The sequence below is a fragment of the Mobula birostris genome, chromosome 5, assembly GCF_030028105.1.
Source record: "Mobula birostris isolate sMobBir1 chromosome 5, sMobBir1.hap1, whole genome shotgun sequence".
NCBI classification, from domain to species: Eukaryota; Metazoa; Chordata; class Chondrichthyes; order Myliobatiformes; family Myliobatidae; genus Mobula; species Mobula birostris.
The window spans coordinates 135,108,525-135,130,197 of record NC_092374.1 but is presented as its reverse complement, the minus strand read 5'-3'; the positions used below and the strand labels follow the sequence as shown (position 1 = coordinate 135,130,197).

Sequence of the window (21,673 nt, the reverse complement as noted above, 5' to 3'; positions counted from 1 at the left end):
AAAACCCCAACAATCAAACAACAAAATGCAAACTATGCCAGATGGAAAATAAGTCCAGGACCAGTCTATTGGCTCAGGGTGTCTGACCCTCCATGGGAGGAGCTGCACGTTCGATGGCCACAGGCAGGAACGACCTCCCGTGCCGCCAAGTGTTGTATCACGGTGGAATGTGGCCGAAGTCCAACAGTAAAAAGTTCAATATCCAGTCTGCAAACATGTTCCTTGATCGTAATATACCCTGGATTGCACCATCCGTTGTTAGCCAAATCAGTAAGCACCTTCACGCTTACCGCTCTTGGTGCACTTCTGGTCAGCCAGAACGGTATTACCCACCGAACTCCTCTTCTCCAAAAGTCTCTGTTGTCTTGACCCAGTCCTGTTTCCTCGGCTTTGTGATCCCCCTCTGCATCCTCTGAGTTTTTCTCCGGATTTCAGCAGGGGTGTCTGCCGCTCTGTTCGTTAAGCCGGCCGGAATTTGCTGGTCCGTGGAATACACAATGCGACCTTGCTTCTGTCCCGCGTGTCAGGATGTAACCATTTCCAGCGCTAAAGAAAACCCAAGTAAAACTCTCTCTACCAGCATATTAGAGAGGGTGCAGCTTCGACATGTTACCGTGAGAAAAAAATACAAAAAAAAACCGTAAATTTAAAGTAAGAAGAAGAAAGTAAAAGAATAGATCGGAACGGCTGTACCAGGCTGCATGCACGACCGGCGCATGCGCATAAAAAAAAACTCTTGATTCAACTTGCACCCTACATCCAGACTACTGGTCGCCGCCTGAGTGAGAGTCTTCGTCTAAAACTCTTAAGGGGATGCAACACCCTTTCCAAACCTGCCACAGGCTCCATTCAGCTACCCAAGGAGTAGCCGTAACCTGCAGCTTGAAGGGTGCACCACTCTGTCACAAGGCTAATGGGAGAGTCTGTTCTACAGCCTGCTTGGCAGCCTTGAAGGCCACTTGCTATTTGGGACCCTATTGGAAAACTGTCTTTTTCTTTGGGAAAACCTAATAGAGGTGTAATACAATGGTCAGACAGGGTATATGTTGGCACCAATACCACTGGAGCCCGACAGAACACTGCATCTCCTCCTCAGAGGTGGAGACAGCAGTATTCAGAATCTTATGCTTGGCCTTTTCGAGTATCTCTGGCTGTCCATAATGCCACTGAATTCCTAGGAATAGAACATTTTGACTGGGGCCCTGTATCTTTATGGGGTTGACGGATCACCCTCTACTTACCCAGGGTGGTAACTAAGTCATCCAGTGCCTGCTGCACTACCTCTGCAAGGACCCCTGTAACAGCACGTCATCTATGTAGTGAGACATGAGGGTCTAACAGGATCAGGTTTATTATCACCGGCAATACATATATTGAATAGATTAAAAATAGTGCAAAAAACAGAAATACTATGTTTTTTAAAAAAGTAAGATAGTGTCCAGGTTCAATGTCCATTTAAGAATCGGATGGCGGAGAGGAAGAAGCTGTTCCTGAATCACTGAGCGTGTGCCTTCAGGCTTCTGTATCTCCTACCTGATGGTAAGAGTGAGAAAAAGGCATGACCTGGATGCTGGAGGTCCTTAATAATGGACGCTGCCTTTCTGAGACACCGCTCCTTGAAGATGTCCTGGGTACTTTGTAGGCTAGTACCCAAGATGGAGCTGACTAGATTTACAACCCTCTGCAGCTTCTTTCAGTCCTGTGCAGTAGCTCCTCCATACCAGACAGTGATGCAGCCTGTCAGAATGCTCTCCACGGTACATCTATAGAAGTTTTTGAGTGTATTTGTTGAACATACCAAATTTTTTCAAACTCCTAATGAAGTATAGCCACCGTCTTGCCTTCTTTATAACTGCATCAATATGTTGGGACCAGGTTAGATCCTCAGAGATCTTGACACCCAGGAACTTGAAACTGCTCACTCTCTCCACTTCTGATCCCTCCATGAGGATTGGCATGTGTTCCTTCAGCTTACCTTTCCGGAAGTCCACAATCAGCTCTTTCGTCGTACTAATGTTGAGTGCCAGGTTGTTGCTGCGACGTGACACCACACCACCAGCTGGCATATCTCACTCCTGTACGCCCTCTCGTCACCACCTGAGATTCTACCAACAATGGTTGTATCGTCAGCAAATTTATAGATGGTATTTGAGCTATGCCTAACCACACAGTCATGTGTATATAGAGAGTAGAGCAGTGGGCTAAGCACACACCCCTGAGGTGCACCAGTGTTGATCATCAGCGAGGAGGAGGTGTTATCACAAATCTGTACTGGTTGTGGTTTTCCAGTTAGGAAGTCGAGGATCCAATTGCAGAGGGAGGTACAGAGGCCCAGGTTCTGTAACTTCTCAATCAGGATTGTGGGAATGATGGTATTAAATGCTGAGCTATAGTCGATGAACAGCATCCTGACGTGGGTGTTTGTGTTGTCCTGGTGGCCTAAAGCCGTGTGAAGAGCCATTGAGATTGCATCTGCCGTCGACCTTTTGTGGTGATAGGCAAATTACAATGGGTCCAGGTCCTTGCTGAGGCAGAAGTTCATTCTAGTCATGACCAACCTCTCAAAGCATTTCATCACTGTAGATGTGAGTGCTACCGGGTGATAGTCATTAAGGCAGCTCAAGTTATTCTTCTTGGGCACTGGTATAATTGTTGCCTATTGGAAGCCAGTGGGAGCTTCCGGTTGTAGCAGTGTGAGAATCTAACTATTTCCTGTAAAATCTCGGGCTATCAGGCCGTGGCACAACATGGGACTGTATACACACTTCTGGGGGAGGTGGCAAACTGGTCCTGCGATTCTGGACTTGGGAATAGTGAAAAAGACATTACAGCACACCAATGCTTTCCCCTTATTCCTCAATGATGGTAATTATATCTGAAACAGCGCTTGTGAGGGGCGGTGCATGTTTGTTCAGTTGTCGATAATCAACCATCATGCGCCATGTCCCGTCTCTCTTCGGCACTGGAAACACCGGACTATTATAAGGAGATACGGTAGGATGAAAGATTCCCTCACGTAATAGGGCTTGTATAGTCCCCCTGATTTCTTTGGTGCCTTCTGGGATCTGGTACTGTTAGGTGTTGACCACCTATTGAGAGGAGTGGAATCACCGAAGCTTCCCACTTGGCCAATCCCATCTGCATTTTTGTTCGAGCTACCCCAAAGGGAAAATGACCCTTGCTAGTCTGCAATGATCTACCTCTCAACACCTTCATGCCCACAATACACTCAGGAGATGCCAGCACTAAGACAATCATGCGTCCTGGCAGACCTGCTCTGAGGGCCACCTGCAGGGTAACATCCCAGGCAGCAAGAAGAAGGAACCAAACCCTCTTCTCCCCCCTGCCCCCCCCCCAGCTCTCAGATACCCTGCCAAATGTAAGGATTATTGAGAGTGATTATATGCTTGGCAACAGTATCTACCAGTGCCATCCATTACTACATATTCCCCTTTCCCCTGTGCATCGCAATAGATGTGTAAGGCCTCGGGTCACCCGGCGGGGCAAGGGCCACCAAGCGTATTTGCCTGAAGCCCTGACTACTCTCCTGTGGGAGCACGCCACCCATTAGTGGACACCTGCTGCCTCTGGAGGTCAGCTTCTGTCCTTCGTAATGACTCCAATGCGGGATGGCTGGAATCCTGACCTTGAGGTGTGGAAAATGGCGTGGGATCAAGCAAGCTTCTGTCCAAGGAGGGGTTTGAAGATGATACCCCTCTCTTGGCTTTACCCTTGCCTGACTTCCCCTCACAGTGTTCCCTCCATATCTCATATATGGTAGAAGTAGCAATGCCATTGATCCCCTCCTTCGGTATCCTGCCCTGAGTGCTAAAACCATCTCCTTACAGATCATAAGGGATCCCGCATTTTCCACCCCCCCCCACCGTCTACCTGTCAATCTTCTGCACCTGACTACATACACTTTAGTCTTTTTACTCCAATCCTTGTAAAAGTTGTATTGCTACACTTATGGGACGACCCATTGCTGGCCCCATTAAAGACAGCTACTCCTACTCCTTTCGGATGGGTGGCCACTACCATAACCAGATGTTCCATCAGAGCAGAGGTTAATTCCACGTCCTCTAGTGGGTTTTCATACCGTTGTGTAATTCTGTATTGAGAACCCACTGGTGAAGGGCCTTGCTGCCTCCCTCTACAGTGCTCCACTCTACCTGAGGCTTTAAATTCCATTCAAGAAGATACCTGACCCTAGCTGCCACTCTTTCCCATAGCATTAAATTAGCCTTCTAGGAAGTGGGTGATGACCTTAGAGCTCTATTAATCACATGCTGATATGATGAGTCCCCTAAAGTACCTATCTCTGCTTTAGATAGGGTCACTCCAGTAAACACAAAATAATCTGCAGATGCTGGGGTCAAAGCAACATTCACAACACATTGGAGGAACTAAGCAGTTCGGGTAGCATCAAAGCAACGCTCTCTTCTGTTCCAATCTCACTCCCTGTCTTCAACCCTCCTCCTGGACACCCCGCCCGGGCCTTCTACCTGCACTCGATCTTTTTATCTCCAGCTGTCGCTGAGACATCAACCATCTCAACTTCACCACTCCTCTCTCCTGTTCCAACCTCACTTGGTCCTGATGAAGGGTTCCAGCCCGAAACGTTGACCGATCTTTTCCATGGATGCTGCCCGACCTGCTGAGTTCCTCCAACATGTTGTGAGTGTCACTCCAGTACCTCCCTCATCCCATATCCTCAACAGTGATGTGTCAAAGATGCCCCAGACCTCTGTCTGTATCGATCTCCTCATTCTGTCCATTCCTTAGCGGAGAACTCCCTGGTCACTGTTGTCATATTTGTGACCAAACTTCCCTGCCTCTGGGATGAAAGAGTCTGCTTGCTCAATAAGGATCACCAGCATGGCTTGTAAGGTCTCAGGTATATAGGGGATGGGCGATCTTTTTGAGAAGGAATCCCAGAACTCCACTCTATCCCCCCTCCCCATCCTCACCTTATAGCCGGACATCCCATTCCCTATCCACACGTTGAGATCATTGCCCCTCCTCATCATACCTCGAACCTTAACAGGATCTGGTTGTCAATTATCCCTTCGAACTGTCTCTTAACTTCTGCACCTTCATTAGCTGATAGGCAAACTCTGTACCCTTATCTTCTAGCGCTGTGGCCCAGGTCTGTGCCGTTACGGCAGCTTCCTGCATGGCAATATAGCACTCGCTCAACTCTGTATTCTCATGCTTAAGACCTATGATCTGTTGTGTTGGTGCTTTACCACGGCTGCAAGCAGCCAGAAGGCATCCCTTCAGCTCCCCTTTCTTCTGGGACATCTGAACAGGTTTCAGCCCCGAGAGAATCTAACTGACCTCATCAATCCACAGGTGGTCCATAACCCTGCAGGAGATTAGTGAGGCTACCAAATCCTGCACTATTATCTACCCACCCAGGGACTCAGCATCTCTCGTGGGGGTATGCTCTCTTACCATCTGTCTTAAAAATACCCATCTTCTGTCCCAAACACTGGTTTGTGCCACAAATACACCAAATGTAATGCAGGAGAGCAGATTCGAGGAACCAATGAGTGAAACAGGAGACACAGATTTTAAAATGAGTATGTGAGTCATTTATTTAAGAAATGAACAGTGAATCATTAAATTGGCATCTAACTAAAGAAATATTCATCTTAACTACCCAAAACCACTACACTGTACATTCAGTTACCCTTTAAATGAACGGAGACTCTGCAGACACTCCAATTCACAAAACCCAAGAAATAAGCATGCTACCAGTGGATATTTAACTAAACAAACACGGGTTGGTGGGGGGAATGGTGTCCGTCTATGTCTGCAATGCTCTTTCTCCGTGTCCTTCAGGACTGGTCACAAATTCAGCCTGAAGTTGGGCCCCTTGGGTGGCAGGAAAGAGAAAGGTAAACCCTCTGCACGCAGTATCCTCCAAACAGAGCGGTGAGCATTTCTGCCAAAAAATTCAACTTTTGTCTCACCTATCCACTGAGCATTATCCCAGAAGCATTTTGGGACAGCCAGGTGGTCTTCTGCAAATTTGAAACATGTACCGATTTTTTTTTTTTTTTTTTTTTGGAGAGCAGTGATTTCCTTCATGGTGTCCTTCCATGAACACCATTCTTGTTCAGTGTTTTTCTTATAGTGGACACAAACAGGGACTTTAGCAGGTTCTAGAGATTTCTGCAGGTCTTTTGCTGTTACCAGTGGATTTTTTTCACTTCCTTCAGCAATCATTGATTGAAACACTTGACTCCAAATAGCTTTTGTAGACAGCATTACCATAGAGCAGGGGTGTCAAACTACCGGCCCGCGAAGGGATCCAATCCAGCCCGCGGAGTGATTTGGGGGGTAAAAAAGTATATTCATGACCAGTTATTATGTATCTGCACGGCAGCCACTCCCTCTCCCACTGCTGTTTGTGCCGCCTGCTGCGCTGGCAGCTTGTTGTGTATACTCAGAAAACAATAGACAGCAGTTAACTACCCGCTGTGCATAAGCACCTACCACCCTGTACTGTAGACCATTAGGACGCCACTTACGTCGTCAGAGACAGTATAAACACACAGAGTACTCGGGTAAGTAACACCTGTAGCAAGGCTGAGACTGTTTGCTACTGTGGTTCAAAATGCTTTACAAGAAAAGAAAAATTGACATCGAAGGTTGGATATTGAACGATAATTAGAAAGATCATTTATTTTCTTCTGTGAGGTCAACGGCAAACTGTGTCTGATATGCTTGCAACAAGTGGCTGTGGCGAAAGAGTACAATATCAAACGACACTGAGACGTCACACGGAGAAAAATATGACAAGTATATAGGACGACTCAGAACGCAGAAGGTAAACAAGCTTGAAGCAGCTCTGAAAAAACAGCAATCAGTGTTCACCAAAAGTTGAGAGACTCATGATGGAGCTGTCAAGGCCAGCTATATTATTGCCAACAAAATAGCTGCTGCGTCGAAGCCATACTCAGAGGGGGAGTTCATCAAAGCATGCATGCTGATGGCAGCTGAGCTGGTGTGCCCTAGAAGCGACAGGCTTTTGATAATATTGGCTTGTCAAGAAATACTGTGGCAGAGAGAAACGGGGACCTTGCAGGAGATTTGAACAGTCAACTAAAAGACAAAGTGAAGTCATTTATTGCCTTCTCTATTGCAATTGATGACAGCACCGACGTGACTGATGTAGCTCAATTGGGAATATTTATTCATGGTGTTGATGCATCTTTGACCATCACCGAGGAGTTTGTGGAGATGGTGCCCATGACAAACACCACAATGGCGAATGACGTTTTCTCCAGTCTTGTCGAGGCCTTGGACAGACTGGGGGTTGACTGGAGTCATGCTGTCAGCGTGGCAACAGATGGCGCACCGTCCATGGTCGGGAAAAAGGCAGGTGTTGTTGTGAAACTCAGAGGGAAAGTTCAGACAGAGAATCCGGAGCAGGAATTCCGGAATTTTCATTGTATTATACACCAAAGGGCGTTATGTAGCCGGAGCCTGAAAATGGACAATGTCATGGACGTAGTAATCAAAATGGTTAATTTTATTAGAGCAAAGGGACTCGACCATCGGCAATTTGACACTCCTTTGTCCGAAAGTAATATTGGACATGACCTACCCTACCACACTGAAGTCTGCTGGTTGAGCAGAGGGGTTGTGCGCAAACGTTTTTTCAATTACACGTGGAAATTGGACTATTCATGAACGAGAAAGGGAAGCCAGTGGCAGAGTTGGATGACCCAGACTGGCTTCATGATCTTGCATTTTTGGTGGATATAACAGAGCAATTAAATGTGCTTAATGTTAACATGCAAGGCCGCAACAAACTTGTTACGGAATACTAGGACAGCATTCGTGCCTTTCACATTAAATTAGGCCTGTGGGAGATGCAACTATCCCGGAGCAACCCAGCTCATTTCCCTTCTTTGCAGTCTGTGTGTGTCGCTCGTGGGAATAATGACAACATGGACAGGTACAAGGACAAAATATCATGGTTGAAATGTGAATATCAGAATTGTTTCCAAGTTTTCACTCAACTCGAGAAGGAATTCTCACTATTTTGCTTGCCATTTGCCGTCAACGCAGCATCAGATGTGCTGGAGGAACTCCGAATGGACCTAATTGAAATTCTGTGTAACTCGGCTTTGAAATATAAATTTGAGACTATGGGCCTGGACTCATTCTATCAATACCTGGGACCGATGTACCGCAAGATGACAGACTTTGCCTAAAAGATCCTTTGCATGTTTGGGACAACATATCTCTGTGAGCAGGTGTTCTCCATAATGACCATTAACAAATCCAAACTGCGCTCGCAGCGGACACACAGACATCTAAATGACATTATGAAAATCACAACTGCCCAGAAACTGGTCCCTGATGTTGACAGGCTGGTTAAAGCAAAGTGATGTCAGGTGTCTGGAAGCAGCAAGTGAAAAATGAGTGACACTGTTCGATGCAATGTGACATGTAAGCAAAATGCATTATGAAATATTGAGTGTCACAATATTGTGATAAATTCATTTTCCGACTATTATTGTAAATGTGATCACTTCAGTAAAAATTTAGAGGCTAGTGTTCATTGAGTTTGATTGCTGGAAGCAGGCTAATAAAAATTAGGTGCAGTTGTATAGCCTACATTTACAATTTGTTTCATTAGGTCTACATTTGTGTCTGCTAAGGTTCGATTTCAAATGGTTTATTAATGGAAAGGGTGTGGTTCCCAAAACAATCTTAGCCAAAATAGCATCGTTTTTTCTCTCTCTCATCACAACTTTCTTGTAGCCTACGACTGTAAGTTAATACCAATCATAAAAATAATGCTTGTCAGGCAATCTTCATAAGAAACGAAATTCATAAAGTGAAACACTTTGTAGTTATAGCAGAGACTGAGACACATGAGAACAGGTTGAAAAAACGAAGGCAATGAAAGCTGTGGGAGCACGCGCGTGTACAACGGATCTGGCCCGCATGAAGTTGCATTTTGCCCAATCCGGCCTGTGACCTAAAATGAGTTTGATACCGCTGCCCTAGAGGTTCACATACTTTTTTTTTAAACCTACCTTTTTTAAATGATGTGCTTAGTATTGACGAGAAGTACAATTGTTTGTGTTGTTAGTTTAAGCAGATTGTGTTTGTCTAGTATTGTGATTTAAATCAAGACTGCAATTTTTGTGTAATTAATGCAGAAAACAAGCTAATTGCAAATGAATTACATCTACATATTTGCAACTGTATGCATTTGATAATTTTGACTTTAATTTATGCAAATGTTGCCAGGGCTTGAAGTACTAAGTTAGAGGCAGCATAGGAGACTGAAGGAAACCTTTATCGAGATCTACAAATCAAGAGGGACATAAATAGCGTCCTCCCCAAGGAAAAGGGAATAGAGACCTTGGGGACATAAATTTAACACAAGGGAAAGATTTAAAAGTGAGCTGAGGGCAACCACAGTGGATGGTACTTATATGGAACAAACTGTTAGACAAAGTGGTTGAAGCAGGTACAATGACATTGAAAATATACTTGAACAGGTAGATAGGAAAGGTTCAGAGAGATATGGGCCAAATGGAGGCAAATGTCTAGTAATTTCCTACCTAGAAGGGCTGGTCTTTCAATGCTCCATAATAGCATCACCAACCAATCTGCTTTTAAGTTTTGCTTGTCTTCCTTCAAAATTTAGTTCCTTGCAATGCTTCCAAGTCTTAATTACCCTGGAAATATTCTTCTATAATGGTAATAGAATTACTTAGGATTACTTGCACCCTCAGCTGCAAATGTGGTATTTGTCTAGATAAAGTATATTCTAATTTGCCTTTTTTGTTTTTTAGTACACGATCTTATTTGCCCCTTGCCTTTTTTCCTCACTGTCAGTTCTATCAGCATGAGCAGAATTTTAGCTTGGTTTGACAAAATTATTGATATACAATTACTTGACTCCAAGAAAAATTTGATGATGACAATATCCATTGATTAGAAACTTAACTGGACTAACTGTAAATACTTATAGTGAGGCACGGTAATAATGGGAGCTAAAATCATTACTGAAACCTGAGGTCAAATGAGTGAAAAATCAATCTAGATGCACGTGTCTGTGAGTAAATTTTGGCTATATGTTTATTGTGAGGTGAATCTTTGTTTCTCCAAAGGCTGCTTCGATCTTGGAAGTATAGACTAAGATACAATGGAAAACTCTGCTGGGTGAATGCAGGTCTAACGTAGCATGCCAGCTAGGAAAAAGCAGCTAGCATCTTGGTACCTTTAAAATTATAATTGCCCTAGCAGTAGTTTTTTTTAAAGTATTGTGCTGTTGAGTGTTCTGCTCCTTGTTTCTTAAGGCCCATTTCTACTGTAAAGCACAACTGCTTTGAAAATAAATGCTGAGTTTTAAATCCTCTTTTACTGTGTATTTTTTACAGGAATAGAAGGTGGTATAAATGCTGAAGTTGAAAAACACCTTGAAATGGGGAAGAAACTTCTAGCTGCAGGGCAGTTAGCGGATGCATTGTCACACTTCCATGCTGCTGTAGGTAAGTGTGTTTGTAGTTTAATTTTAAAAGCTTTGGCACAGTATTTAGCAGTCCAAAAACAATGAATGTTTTAATAATTTTATGGGCATTTTATTACTGCCAAGTTTAATTGTGGCACACTTGTTCAATTCCTTACTGTAATAAAGCAATAGTATTAAAGAGTTGTATGCACTTTATTCTACTTATTCAGTAAGTTCACTGGACCAAATAGTCTAACTCTTCTCCTATATCTTATGGTCTAAGTTAACTTATTGTGGTATAAAAATTGCCATTAAAAATCAGCTTTCCTCCATTAGCTGTGTAAGCAGTAATCTGACCATTGTAGTTGACTTAATACCATTTGTAATAAAATTGTGTGTTGACTTGAAACAAAGATGTGAATACTGGAATCTGGAGCAACAAACAAGGTGTGGAAGGGAGGAAAATGGATTGCCAATGGATGGTTGTAATCCTTGACTGTCTGTTTGATTAACATGATAAAACCAAAGCTTGAAAGTAGCTTTGGATATTAACTAGTCAGGAAGTAACACAGCTAACCTTGTACATTGAAATGTAAACAGCTGAAGTAGTGCTACAGAATTGGCTGTGGGGGCAAAGTCAAAGGATGCAATGCTCTTTGATAAGCAACTTCAGGGTCATAGAGATACAGTATAGAAATGGCTCCTTCGGCCTAACTGACCATGCAAAATTCTGAGCTAGTCCCCTTTGCCTGTTTGGTCCATATCATTCCAACACTCCATGGGGTATTAAAGCACCAACCCTCAATATAACTCAAGCCCTTCACTCCTGATAACTTCCACATGAAGATTTCCTGCACCCTCTTCAGCTTAATTATATCTTTCTGGGTGACCAGAATTGCCCACAATACTTGATGGTCTCTTTATTGACTTGCATAGTTACAAAAACTGGTTCCAATTCCTGTACAATGGACAAAACGAGCAGCAGCATGGCAAAGAATGAGAGGTGGCTGTTAGTTTAAATTGCATTTATTTCAAAACAAGGGGTCTAATGGGTAAGGCAGGTGTTCTCTGGGCATTGGATAGCTATGCTAGATTGGGGTATTGTAGCCTCAAAATAAGGTGTATGGGGTGTCAGGGAGGGGTAGCACCTGTGGTGGGGGAACATGTCGCATCCTTTTCAAGGCGGTTAGTCCATCTTTGGTCCCCACCTGGCACTCAGCTCTCACCTGTGGCTCCCCGTAGCTGTTTGCATGCAACAGCGGCCACACCCTGGGCAACGGCTTCGACAAGCCGGCTAAACCAGGTCAGGGTAGCTGACGGGTCTCAAACCCTCTGAGATAGGGAGTTGTCTATCCTAGCATGTGAAGACAGACTCCGGCGGATTGAGCGGATGAGACCAATGGAAGGTCCAACGGTCAAGAAGGCGGTCTCTGCAAGCATCGTGGAACGTGTAGAGCAGGACAAGACACAGAAGACGTCCTGGTCATCCACTGTGCCTAGTCCCATCTCCAGCCGTCTAGACTCTGTCTTGCCACTGGATCCAGATGGGAATTGAGAAGAGAGAGTGAGGCTGACGCTGTGCAACTCTCCCTCACTTAAATCCAAGTCACGCGCTAGTCTCGACACCATTAATAATGGTGTCGAGGTCCTCATCGACGTACGATGGACGAACAACAACAACAGCCTCAAAAGAAACAGGGCTAAAGGAAGAATGGGACTGGCAGCCAAATGTGAGATAGAAGTAGAGGAAGGAAATTTGGATTTTTGGTCATCATGGTAGTAGTCAGGGATGAAATTACTGAGGGATTGTACAGAGACTGTATGAGTGGAGCTGAGAAATAAGGGGATGATTACCTAGTTAGGACTTGCCTGTGGGCTCCTTAATAGTCGAAGGGAAGTAGAGGAGCAGATATGTAAGAAGATTGCAGAAAATTTCAAGAATAATAGGGTTGTCATAGAAGGAGATTTTAACTTTACAAATGTAAATGGGGCTACCATAGTACTAGGAGCTTAAATGGGGTGGAATTTGTTCTGGAATGATTCCTCAAGCAATATGCGTCTACTAGGCAAAGGGCAAACTTGGCCTTTCTTGGGAAATGAGGTAGGACAAGTGAGTGAGGTGTCAGCAGGGGAAGGCTTTGGGATCAGAGACTATAGTTCTTTCAGTTTTAAAATTAGTTATGTAAAAGGGACAGCTGTGGTCCACATTCCAGTTCTAATATGGGAAAAGGTATCACAGTCTGGTATGGAAACGCCAATGCCCTTGAATTGAAAATTCTGCAAAAAGTAACGGGTACAGCCCAGTGCATCATGGGTAAAACCTTCCCAACCATTGAGCACCTCTGCATGAAATGTTGTCGCAGGAATGCAGCATCTATCATCAGAGACCTCCACCACCCGGGACAATGTCCTCCTTGCCTTTTTCCGTGGTAAATACTGAAGCAAAATATTCATTAAGTACCTCACTCCATTCTCTGCATCTAAGCAAACGCTTCCCTCTTTATACATGAGTGGTCCTACCTGCTACCTATTTATCCTCTTGCTCTTGATTATATGTATAGAATGCCTTGAGATTCACCTTAATCCTACTAGCCAAGGACTTTTCATGGCCCCTCCTGGCTTTCCTAATGCCCTTCTTTAGTTATTTTATGGCTTCTTTATACGAGGGGTGATTAATAAGTTTGTGGCCTAAGGTAGAAGAAGATGAGTTATTAACTTCAAACTTTCTGCATAATTATTGAAAGAGTTGAACTGCATGTGCATGCAACAAGAGCTGTATAACGCATCTCCTTCTACCTTAGGCCACAAACTTATCAATCACCTTTGCTGCGAATGCTTTCTGGAGGTCGAAGATCCGTATGCTCCACAACAACTGGACTAAGTGTGTAAATGTAGGAGAGGACTATGTTGAAAAATAAATGTGCTAGGTTTTCTAAAATTGAATCCTCCTTCCTTAGGCCACAAACTTATCAATCACCCCTCATAATCTTCGTGTTCTGTTTGATCCTGATTTCTGAAGCTTTACAGACTCTCCCTTTTTCATTAAATTCATCACCTCTCTGGACATCTAAGATTCTCTCTTTCCTTTCTTGACTTTCTTTCTGAGAGGAACTTACCTTTTCTGTAGTCTGTAAACACCCTGCACATTTCTGATGTAGACTTACCAGAAAAAGTTGTTCCAAATTAACTTTCTTCCTAGTTTCTGCGTAATGCCCTTGTGATTTGCCCTATTCCAATTTAAGATCCTCCCTCAAGGACCACACCTATCCTCATCTATAACTATCCTGAGAGTTAAGAAGCTGTGGTCACTACTCCCCACTGAGAGTTCAGTCACCTGGCTAGGCTCATTATCCAATACCAGGCCCAGTACAACCTCTCCTCTCATTGGACTATCTGCATATTTATTTATTAAACCTTCCTGGTTAGACTTAACAAATTCTGCCCCATCTAAGCTCCTTGCGCTAAGAGGTTCCAGTTTATATTCGGAAAGTAGAAATCCCCCATGACAACCTTTTTTATACCTTTCCTTAATCTGTTTATCTGTCTGTTTCTCAATGTCCCAGTGGCCAAGGAGAGCTGTAGTACAATCCCATCAGTATGATCGCAGCCTTCCTGTTCCTGAGTTCTACCCAAATGGACTTAGTGTCTGAACCCTCCATTATGTCTCCCTAAGTGCAGGTGTGATATTGCCCTTGATTAGTAGTGTAACTTTGCCTCCTCTTTTATCTCCTCCTCTCTTTTCTAAAACTTTGAAAACACGGTATATTAATCCCCATTCCTGCCCCTCTCAAGCAAGGTTCTACAATGGTAACAACATCGTAGTTCCATGTACTGATCCATGCTCCAAGTTCATCACCTTTACCTGTCAACTCCTAGCAATAAAATGCACACATTTCAAACTATCCAACCCTTTGTTAAAGTTATTTCAATTTTACTTTTCAATACTTTCCCTGATACCTACTTTCCTTTCTGATCCTTCACTTACTGACTAGGTGCTCTGGTTCCTGAGTAACTTTGTAAACCTCCCAGCCAGGATATTGGAACATAGAACAGTACAGCACAGGAACAGGCCATTTGCTCAGTATGTTGTGTCGAACTAGCTAAAAGCAAATTAAAACCCCCCTAACACAATTCTACCTACCTGCACAATGTCCATATACCTCCATCTTCTTTACATCTCTGTGCCTTTCCGAATGCCTCTAATGTATTTGCCTCTACCACCATACCAGACAGTGCATTCCTGGCATCCACCAGTCTCTGAGTTAAAAAAAAAACAACAACTTGCCCCTCACATGTACCCTAACCCTGGAAACAGATACTTTCTGTCTACTCATTTATACCTTTCATAATATTGTAAACCTGTATCTGACGTCCTCCCAGCCTCTGCTGTTCCAGAGAAAACAATCCAAGTTTATCCAGCTTCACATGCTTTCTGAACCAGGCAGCTTCCTGTTAAATCTCTTCTGCATCCCCTTCAAAAGCCTACTGGGGCGACCAGATATTGGTTCCCCTCTAATTCAGGTGAAACCTGTCCCTCTTGTACAGATTACCCCTTCCCCAGAACAGGTTTCAATGATCCAAGAACTTGAAACCCTGTCCTCTGCACCATCTCCTCAGCCACTCATTCATCTGTGTTATTTCATTCCTAGCCATGCTAGCCTGTGGCACTGGGTGTAATCTGGAGATCACTACCTTGGAGGTCTTTCTCTTCAGCTTCTTTCCTAATTCTATATACTCACTGCGTTGCACCTCTTCCCCTTTTCTGCCTATGTCATTGGTGCCAAAATGCACTGCAACCACTGGCTGTTTTTTCCCCTCCTTCAATATCCTGCATCCACTATGATCCATCCTGGACCCCAGCACACAGGAGGCAACACACCATCTTGGTGTCTTTTTTGTGGCTACAGAATCTCCTGTCTCCCTAACTATCGAAGCCCCTGTAACTACTGCACTGCCTGACTTTACCCTTCCTTCCTGAGCCCCAGAGCCAGTCATAGTGCTACCAGCCTGGCTGTTGCTGCTATGCCCTGATGAGTCATTCCACCCCACAGCAGTATCCAAAGAAGTATACTTGTTGCTGAGAGGAATGGCCACAGGAGAATCTTGCACTGACTTCTTAACCACTTTATTTCTGGGGATTGCTCATCTATTTAAGCCTGTAGTCTGGGTGTGGTCACCTCTTCAAAAGTCTCATCCATGTCTTCAGCCTCAATGATCCTGAGTACGTCCAACTCCTTGACTTGGTCAGTCAGAATCTGAAGTTGGGTACACTTCCGGCAGATGCAGTCATCAGGGAAACCATCAGGTATCCTAAATTCCCACACCTGACAGGAGAAGCAGTCTCCTGCCTTCTCTCTAATCTTTAATGCCCTTATTAATTAAGAACCTATCAACCACTTTAAATATACCCAATGGCTTGGCCTCCACAGCTGCCTGTGGCAATTAATTCCACAGATTCAACACCCTCTGGCTAAAGAAATGCCTTCCCGTTTCTGTTCTAAAGGGATGCCCTTCCATTCTGAGCTGTGCCTCTGATCCTAGACTCCCCCACTATAGGAAGCATCTCCATTTTATCTAGGCCTATCATTATTTATAGGTTTCATTGAGATCACCTATATTTTTCTAAGTCCAGTGAGTACAGCCCCAAAACCATCAAATGCTTCTCGTGCATTAATCCTTTCATTCCTAGGATCATCTTCATGAACCATCTCTGGGCCCTCTCCAGTGCCACCATATCCTTTCTTAGATGAGGGCCCAGAACTGCTCAGAATACTCCAAATACAGTCTGATAAATATATTATAAATCCTCAGCATTTTGCACTTTTTAATACTTTAATTTGTTTATTTTCTATCTATATTATTATGTTTTGCATTGTACTGCTGCTGCTAAGTTAACAAATTTCATGACACATGCTAATGATAAATCTGATTCTGATTTTATTGTAATTTAGGTGTAACACTCTCACTGTAGGCTCGTAATGAGTTAGCTGTTACTGTAAATACAAACTGACAGTAACATAACTCTACAATGCATGGCAATAACGTTGAAAAGACAGTAAATAAACAGGTACTCGTGGTACTGAAACAGTTCTGCACCGAAGAACCAGTCCGAGTAAAACATAAATAAATGTCCAGGCAACATCTAAGGAAAAAGGCGTTGAACTTTCTCCAATGTTGTGTGCTAGCTAAAAGTTATCTGCATATTCTCCATGAGACTGTAGTCTGCACGAGGACTTTGTGACATCTGTGACTGTCCTTCCAAATGAGGTTCTGTGAGCATTTCATCATGTTCTTCCGCTATTTTCATTGTCCATTTCCATTCTGCATCTTTTTCTTTCTTTCTTCAAACTCCTTACTCTCTGGAAAATGAGTACCCGTTCTTTTCGCAGGCATATTATTGGCCAGAATGTTAATGAGAAAAATCCTGTTGGCTAATTACAACAAGCCAAACTTATTAATCAACTGAATTTTTATTTTAAACAGTAAAAAAATTAAATACTCAGTTGTATAATGTAATTAAAGGAACACTTTTTAATAAATTTGCATTTTGAGGAGATCTGCAGAAAATAAAATGGCCAACAGCATGACTATTAATAAAATGAAACACAGACTTGAACCAGGGAATTATATATGTAAACATTTGCAAAAGGAATGCTTAGGTTTGTGGATAATACTAAAATGGCTGATTTATAGATGGTGACAAAAGTTATCAAAATTATAGGTGGATCCTCATCAGCTGTAATGGCTTTCAGTTCATATAAGCATGAACTGCTACAGTTTGGGAAGTCAAACTAGCGTAGGACCAGATCTTTTAAGCCTTCTGATGATGAATTCAGTTGGTGATTTAGCAAATGTTCTTGGTGAAATTTATACTGGCTAAAATGTATAGAAATTTAAATAATGTGTATGTAACAGTTTTAAAGTCTGTAGAATTATACCTAGTATTGTTATTCCTAATTGATTGGATAATAACCATGATAATCTATATTTACAGATGGAGATCCTGATAACTATATTGCTTATTATAGACGTGCTACAGTCTATCTCGCTATGGGCAAATCAAAATCTGCTCTCCCAGACCTAAGTAAAGTCATTCAGCTGAAACCAGATTTCACATCTGTAAGTAACATTGATTGTGTAGATTTAACTTTTGTGTTTTTGATTGCATACCGGGGTGGCAGGGGGGGGGCTTGCATTGGATTTTATCAATTTTTTTAAACTATTTGGTGTGTGATCAGTTAAAATGGTCATGATTATTTTCAGGCGAGATTACAGAGAGGAAACTTGCTACTAAAACAAGGGAAGTTGGGTGAAGCAGAGGAAGACTTTAAGAAAGTGGTAAGTGTGTAAGTTGTGAGATAAATATATTTTGGGTTTGTCCTTTATGTCACGGATATTTTCATAGTTTTATTTCAGTTTGGAAGTTTTTCTCAGTGGAGAATTTTCTTGCCTTTGAAGCATTTGGCTATTCTTGTAGCTTAGTTAAGAATTCACTTGTACAATTTTCAATAATTATTCTATCAGAAATGGGGAGGGGGGTGTAAAAGCAAGATTCTGATATCAGACTAGTACCTGAAAGAAAAATTATGCAGATGTGTAAAAATTGTTTTGCTTAGCTGCTAATGTGGAGCATTGAAATTATGTGTGCACACTGCCCCTGTAATAAACAGGCTTTGTTGATCACTAGTACAATTTTGGAAGAAAGTAATTGTACAAGTGCATTTTAATATAGTGGCTTTACCTGGTAAGAAAAGGTCTTGATGCCTGCTTGTTGAATTTCTAGTAATAAGCAGTAATGGCAGAGCTGTGAACCTTGTTAGGACAATGGAGGATATAGAAGGGGGAAAGGTAGGAAAGGAAAAGCAACTCCTATTCATGAAACCTCGGAAACTTTATTTCTCATGTTGATTTCAAAAACTAGTGTACCACCGTACTTTGGTTTGGGAGGGAGTGTGACATGGTGTGGAAAATGCAGTAGACCTATGGGCAGCAACCTAAAGAGGACCACAAACATCCTGATTTCCTGGAATGACACTTGTAACAGCAATGCAGGGAAGATGTACTGCTTCATTTTTTAAAAAATGTATATCTCAATCTCATTGGGAGCTAAAGCACTTTATATTCCTCAAATACTGTCGCATAATACGTGCTTGCAGTTGCCCACGTTCTCAAACCCTTGTGCAGCTATAATTTAGGAGTTTTGTTAGTTGACTGGGGGAAGAAAAATGCTTTCTCTCTGTTTCAGGCATGGGTGACAAACAATTGGGCAGTGGTCAGCTGGGTGTGTTGGCAGAGTATTGTAGGTCCTCCTCCCTCATGCCCAAACTGGGGCCAGAGCTGAGGAGGCAGTAATGCCATGGTAAGCACTGATGCCCGCTCTTTAATCCATCCTATTTTGAACTCTGCATGTGTACTGGTCCATTCCTTCAGATGTGCCATGAACATAACTCATTTGTGAATCTCTGTGACTATCCTTTGTGGCTCACAAGGGAGGAAATTCACACGTGGATGATGTTGCAGATGTATTCTAAAGTAGCTAGCTGTTGTTGAGCTGCCTGACAGATTGAAGGAGCTGCCAGGAATGGAAAACTAGTGCTGGATACAGCCTAGTCCATCACATTTGCAAGAAGTACTGCCACAAAAAAGCAGCATCCATCATAAAGGACTCTACCATCCAGGCCATGCTCTCTTCTTGCTGTTGCCATTGGGCAGAAGGTACAGGACCCTTTGGTCCCACATCACCAGGTTAGGAACAGTTATTACCATCAGGCTCCTGAACCAGTGTGGATAACTTGCCTCAACTTGGAACCAATTCCACAACTTACAGATTTGCTTTTAAAGATGCTACAACTTGCATTCTCAATTTTTTTTTCTGGAGTAATTTGCTGTCCATGACTGATGTTTGTCAGTCTTTATTTTTGTATAATTTTTCATTCATTAATTTTATTGTATTTCTACTGTGAAGGCCTGCAAGAAAGTAAATCTCAAGATAGTAGTAGTAGATAGATCACTTTATTCTAGTAGAATGCTTTCCTAAGGGCTTGTCTATTGGTAAGTCTTCAGGTACCTGTAGAGGCCACATCTTTCTACCTTAGTCCAAGAGCCCAGCGATTGAATCAAACACCTGCCGTCCAGTGTGTGAGCTAGGGGCTTTCAGACCTCAATCCTGCCCCCTTTGCCACGTGCTGATCACCACAGGACTTAATCTTGGATGTTTAGCTGGATTCCCTTAGTGGAGACTGCCTGTGTGTTGCTTTGCTTAACATGGGGAGGCTGATGCACGGGCAGCCAATACATGCTCCTTGACAGATTGGGGTCAGGGTCCAGTGGCATGAAATGCAAGACGACTGCAAGCCTTCCTCTGTTTTCAATCCCATTGTGATGTGTCATCCACCAGCTCCACTGTTGAGATCTTGGTTGGAACCTCTTTGGAGGCTGTTTGGAATCTCCTTCATTGTACTGCCGTAGTGGCCCCACCAGGAGCCGAGCGCCTCATGGCTAAACTCCAGATTGTATTGCTCTCAGGAACTCGGACTACTCTCCATGACAATAAGGTGACAATCATCAGTGAGGTTTATGGTAGTATATGGTGACATATATACTTTGACAAATTTACTTTGACTGATTTTTGAATAAGCATCTCTTCCATTCTGGACGTGGTGCATACTTCTATGCAGGATCCTGGTAGTGAAATGCAACTGTCCCAAAACCATGAAAGACCATCCTCATTGAAATTTTGGCCTCTGTGCTGACTTGGGCTGAGCCAGTTATAGTCTATGATGTCTGGGTGAAGGTGGTCTATGTTTTTGAGGAGGTGTTATACTTGAACTCTTCCACCTTGGAATAAAGGCAGCTAGGATCGAGTGAATTGCTCAAAGATTAAAAGGAGGAGAGTAATGAAATTATACTAAAGACTTGCATATTATGTTAATCTGGGTAATAAATTTGCTGATGACAAATATTGGTGTGCAGTAGACAGAGCTTATGAGATTACAATAGAGTGCAGAGGAACTGGAGAAATAAGCCAAAGGATGGCATGTGAAATTTAACTTTGACAAATTTGAGATGTTGCATTCTGGCAAGTTAATCCAGGGCAGGACTTAATAAATAGTACAGTCCTGGAGAATGCTGTAGAACAGACAGCAGTATAGATACATAGTTCTCTGAAAATGTGCTGACACAGGCATTGAGAACAGGAATTGGCATATATTGCAACTGGACAACAAAGATTCTATTCCTGAATTCTTTTGGGTGTACCTTATGGATTTTGCATTGTTGAAAATCGCCTTGGAATTTCCCTATCATGCACCTTTTTTTTAAAATCACCTATATTTATTATTTCAATTCATAATTCATGTGAAAATAACTGATGCCAAGATTAAGGAAGGTATTTTTGTTGGTCCACAAACCAATCAGGTCATCAATGACAGGCAATTCAAAGAACTCCTAGTAGGACCAGAGAAAATCACAAGGAATGCATTCAAGGATGTTGTTGAAAATTTTCTTGGCAACTACAGTGCATACAGTGCACCAGACTACATGCAGTTGCTTGACAACATGCTTCAAGCATACAAAAACCATGAAGTGCAACGTGTCACTAAAGATTCATTTTCTGCATTCCCATTTAGACTTCTTCCCTGCAAGTCTTGGTGCTGCAGTGACAAGCATGGTGAAAGGTTTCACCAGGACATTGCAGTCATGGAGCACTGTATCAGGGCAACTGGAATCCATCAATGCTGGCTGATAATTGTTGGATACTTAAGCAAGAAGCCATAGGCTCGGAGTGCAAATGAAAATAATCATCAAAACATTTTTAGCTTAGTTGAACTATTGCAAAGCATCACCACTGTTATGCAATTAAACACATTATATTAAATAAAAGTTAATTGCTTGTATCTCTGAATTTCTATGTGATACAAGAAGTCTGAAATTATATTTGTATTCGGGTTCAAGTGAACTATCATAAACAAAATTTCTGAGGAAGCAATGCTTTTGTTTTTTAAAAAAAAAAAAAATTGTTGTCTAGTGTTATTGATGAGACCACTTGGACCATTGTGTGCAGTTCTAGTTGCCCAACAATAGGAAGGATGTTACAAAGGTGGAAAGGGTGCAGAAAAGATTCCTGAGGAATTTGATTAATACTTGTTGAGTTAGATTTCAGCTGCCATTTTCTTTGCCCTCTTT

At 42.7% G+C, this 21,673-nt stretch overlaps 1 protein-coding gene across 2 annotated transcripts in view; it reads left to right on the top strand.

Annotated features, from left to right (window-relative positions):
• dnajc3a (DnaJ (Hsp40) homolog, subfamily C, member 3a) overlaps nt 1–21,673 on the top strand; it is an 88,906-nt gene that overhangs the window by 19,025 nt on the left and 48,208 nt on the right. For both annotated transcript variants that reach the window (XM_072258738.1, XM_072258739.1), the window contains exons 2-4: nt 10,419–10,529; nt 17,484–17,608; nt 17,753–17,827. In XM_072258738.1, coding sequence (XP_072114839.1) covers nt 10,419–10,529; nt 17,484–17,608; nt 17,753–17,827 — 311 coding nt within the window. The remainder of the gene's footprint in view (nt 1–10,418; nt 10,530–17,483; nt 17,609–17,752; nt 17,828–21,673) is intronic.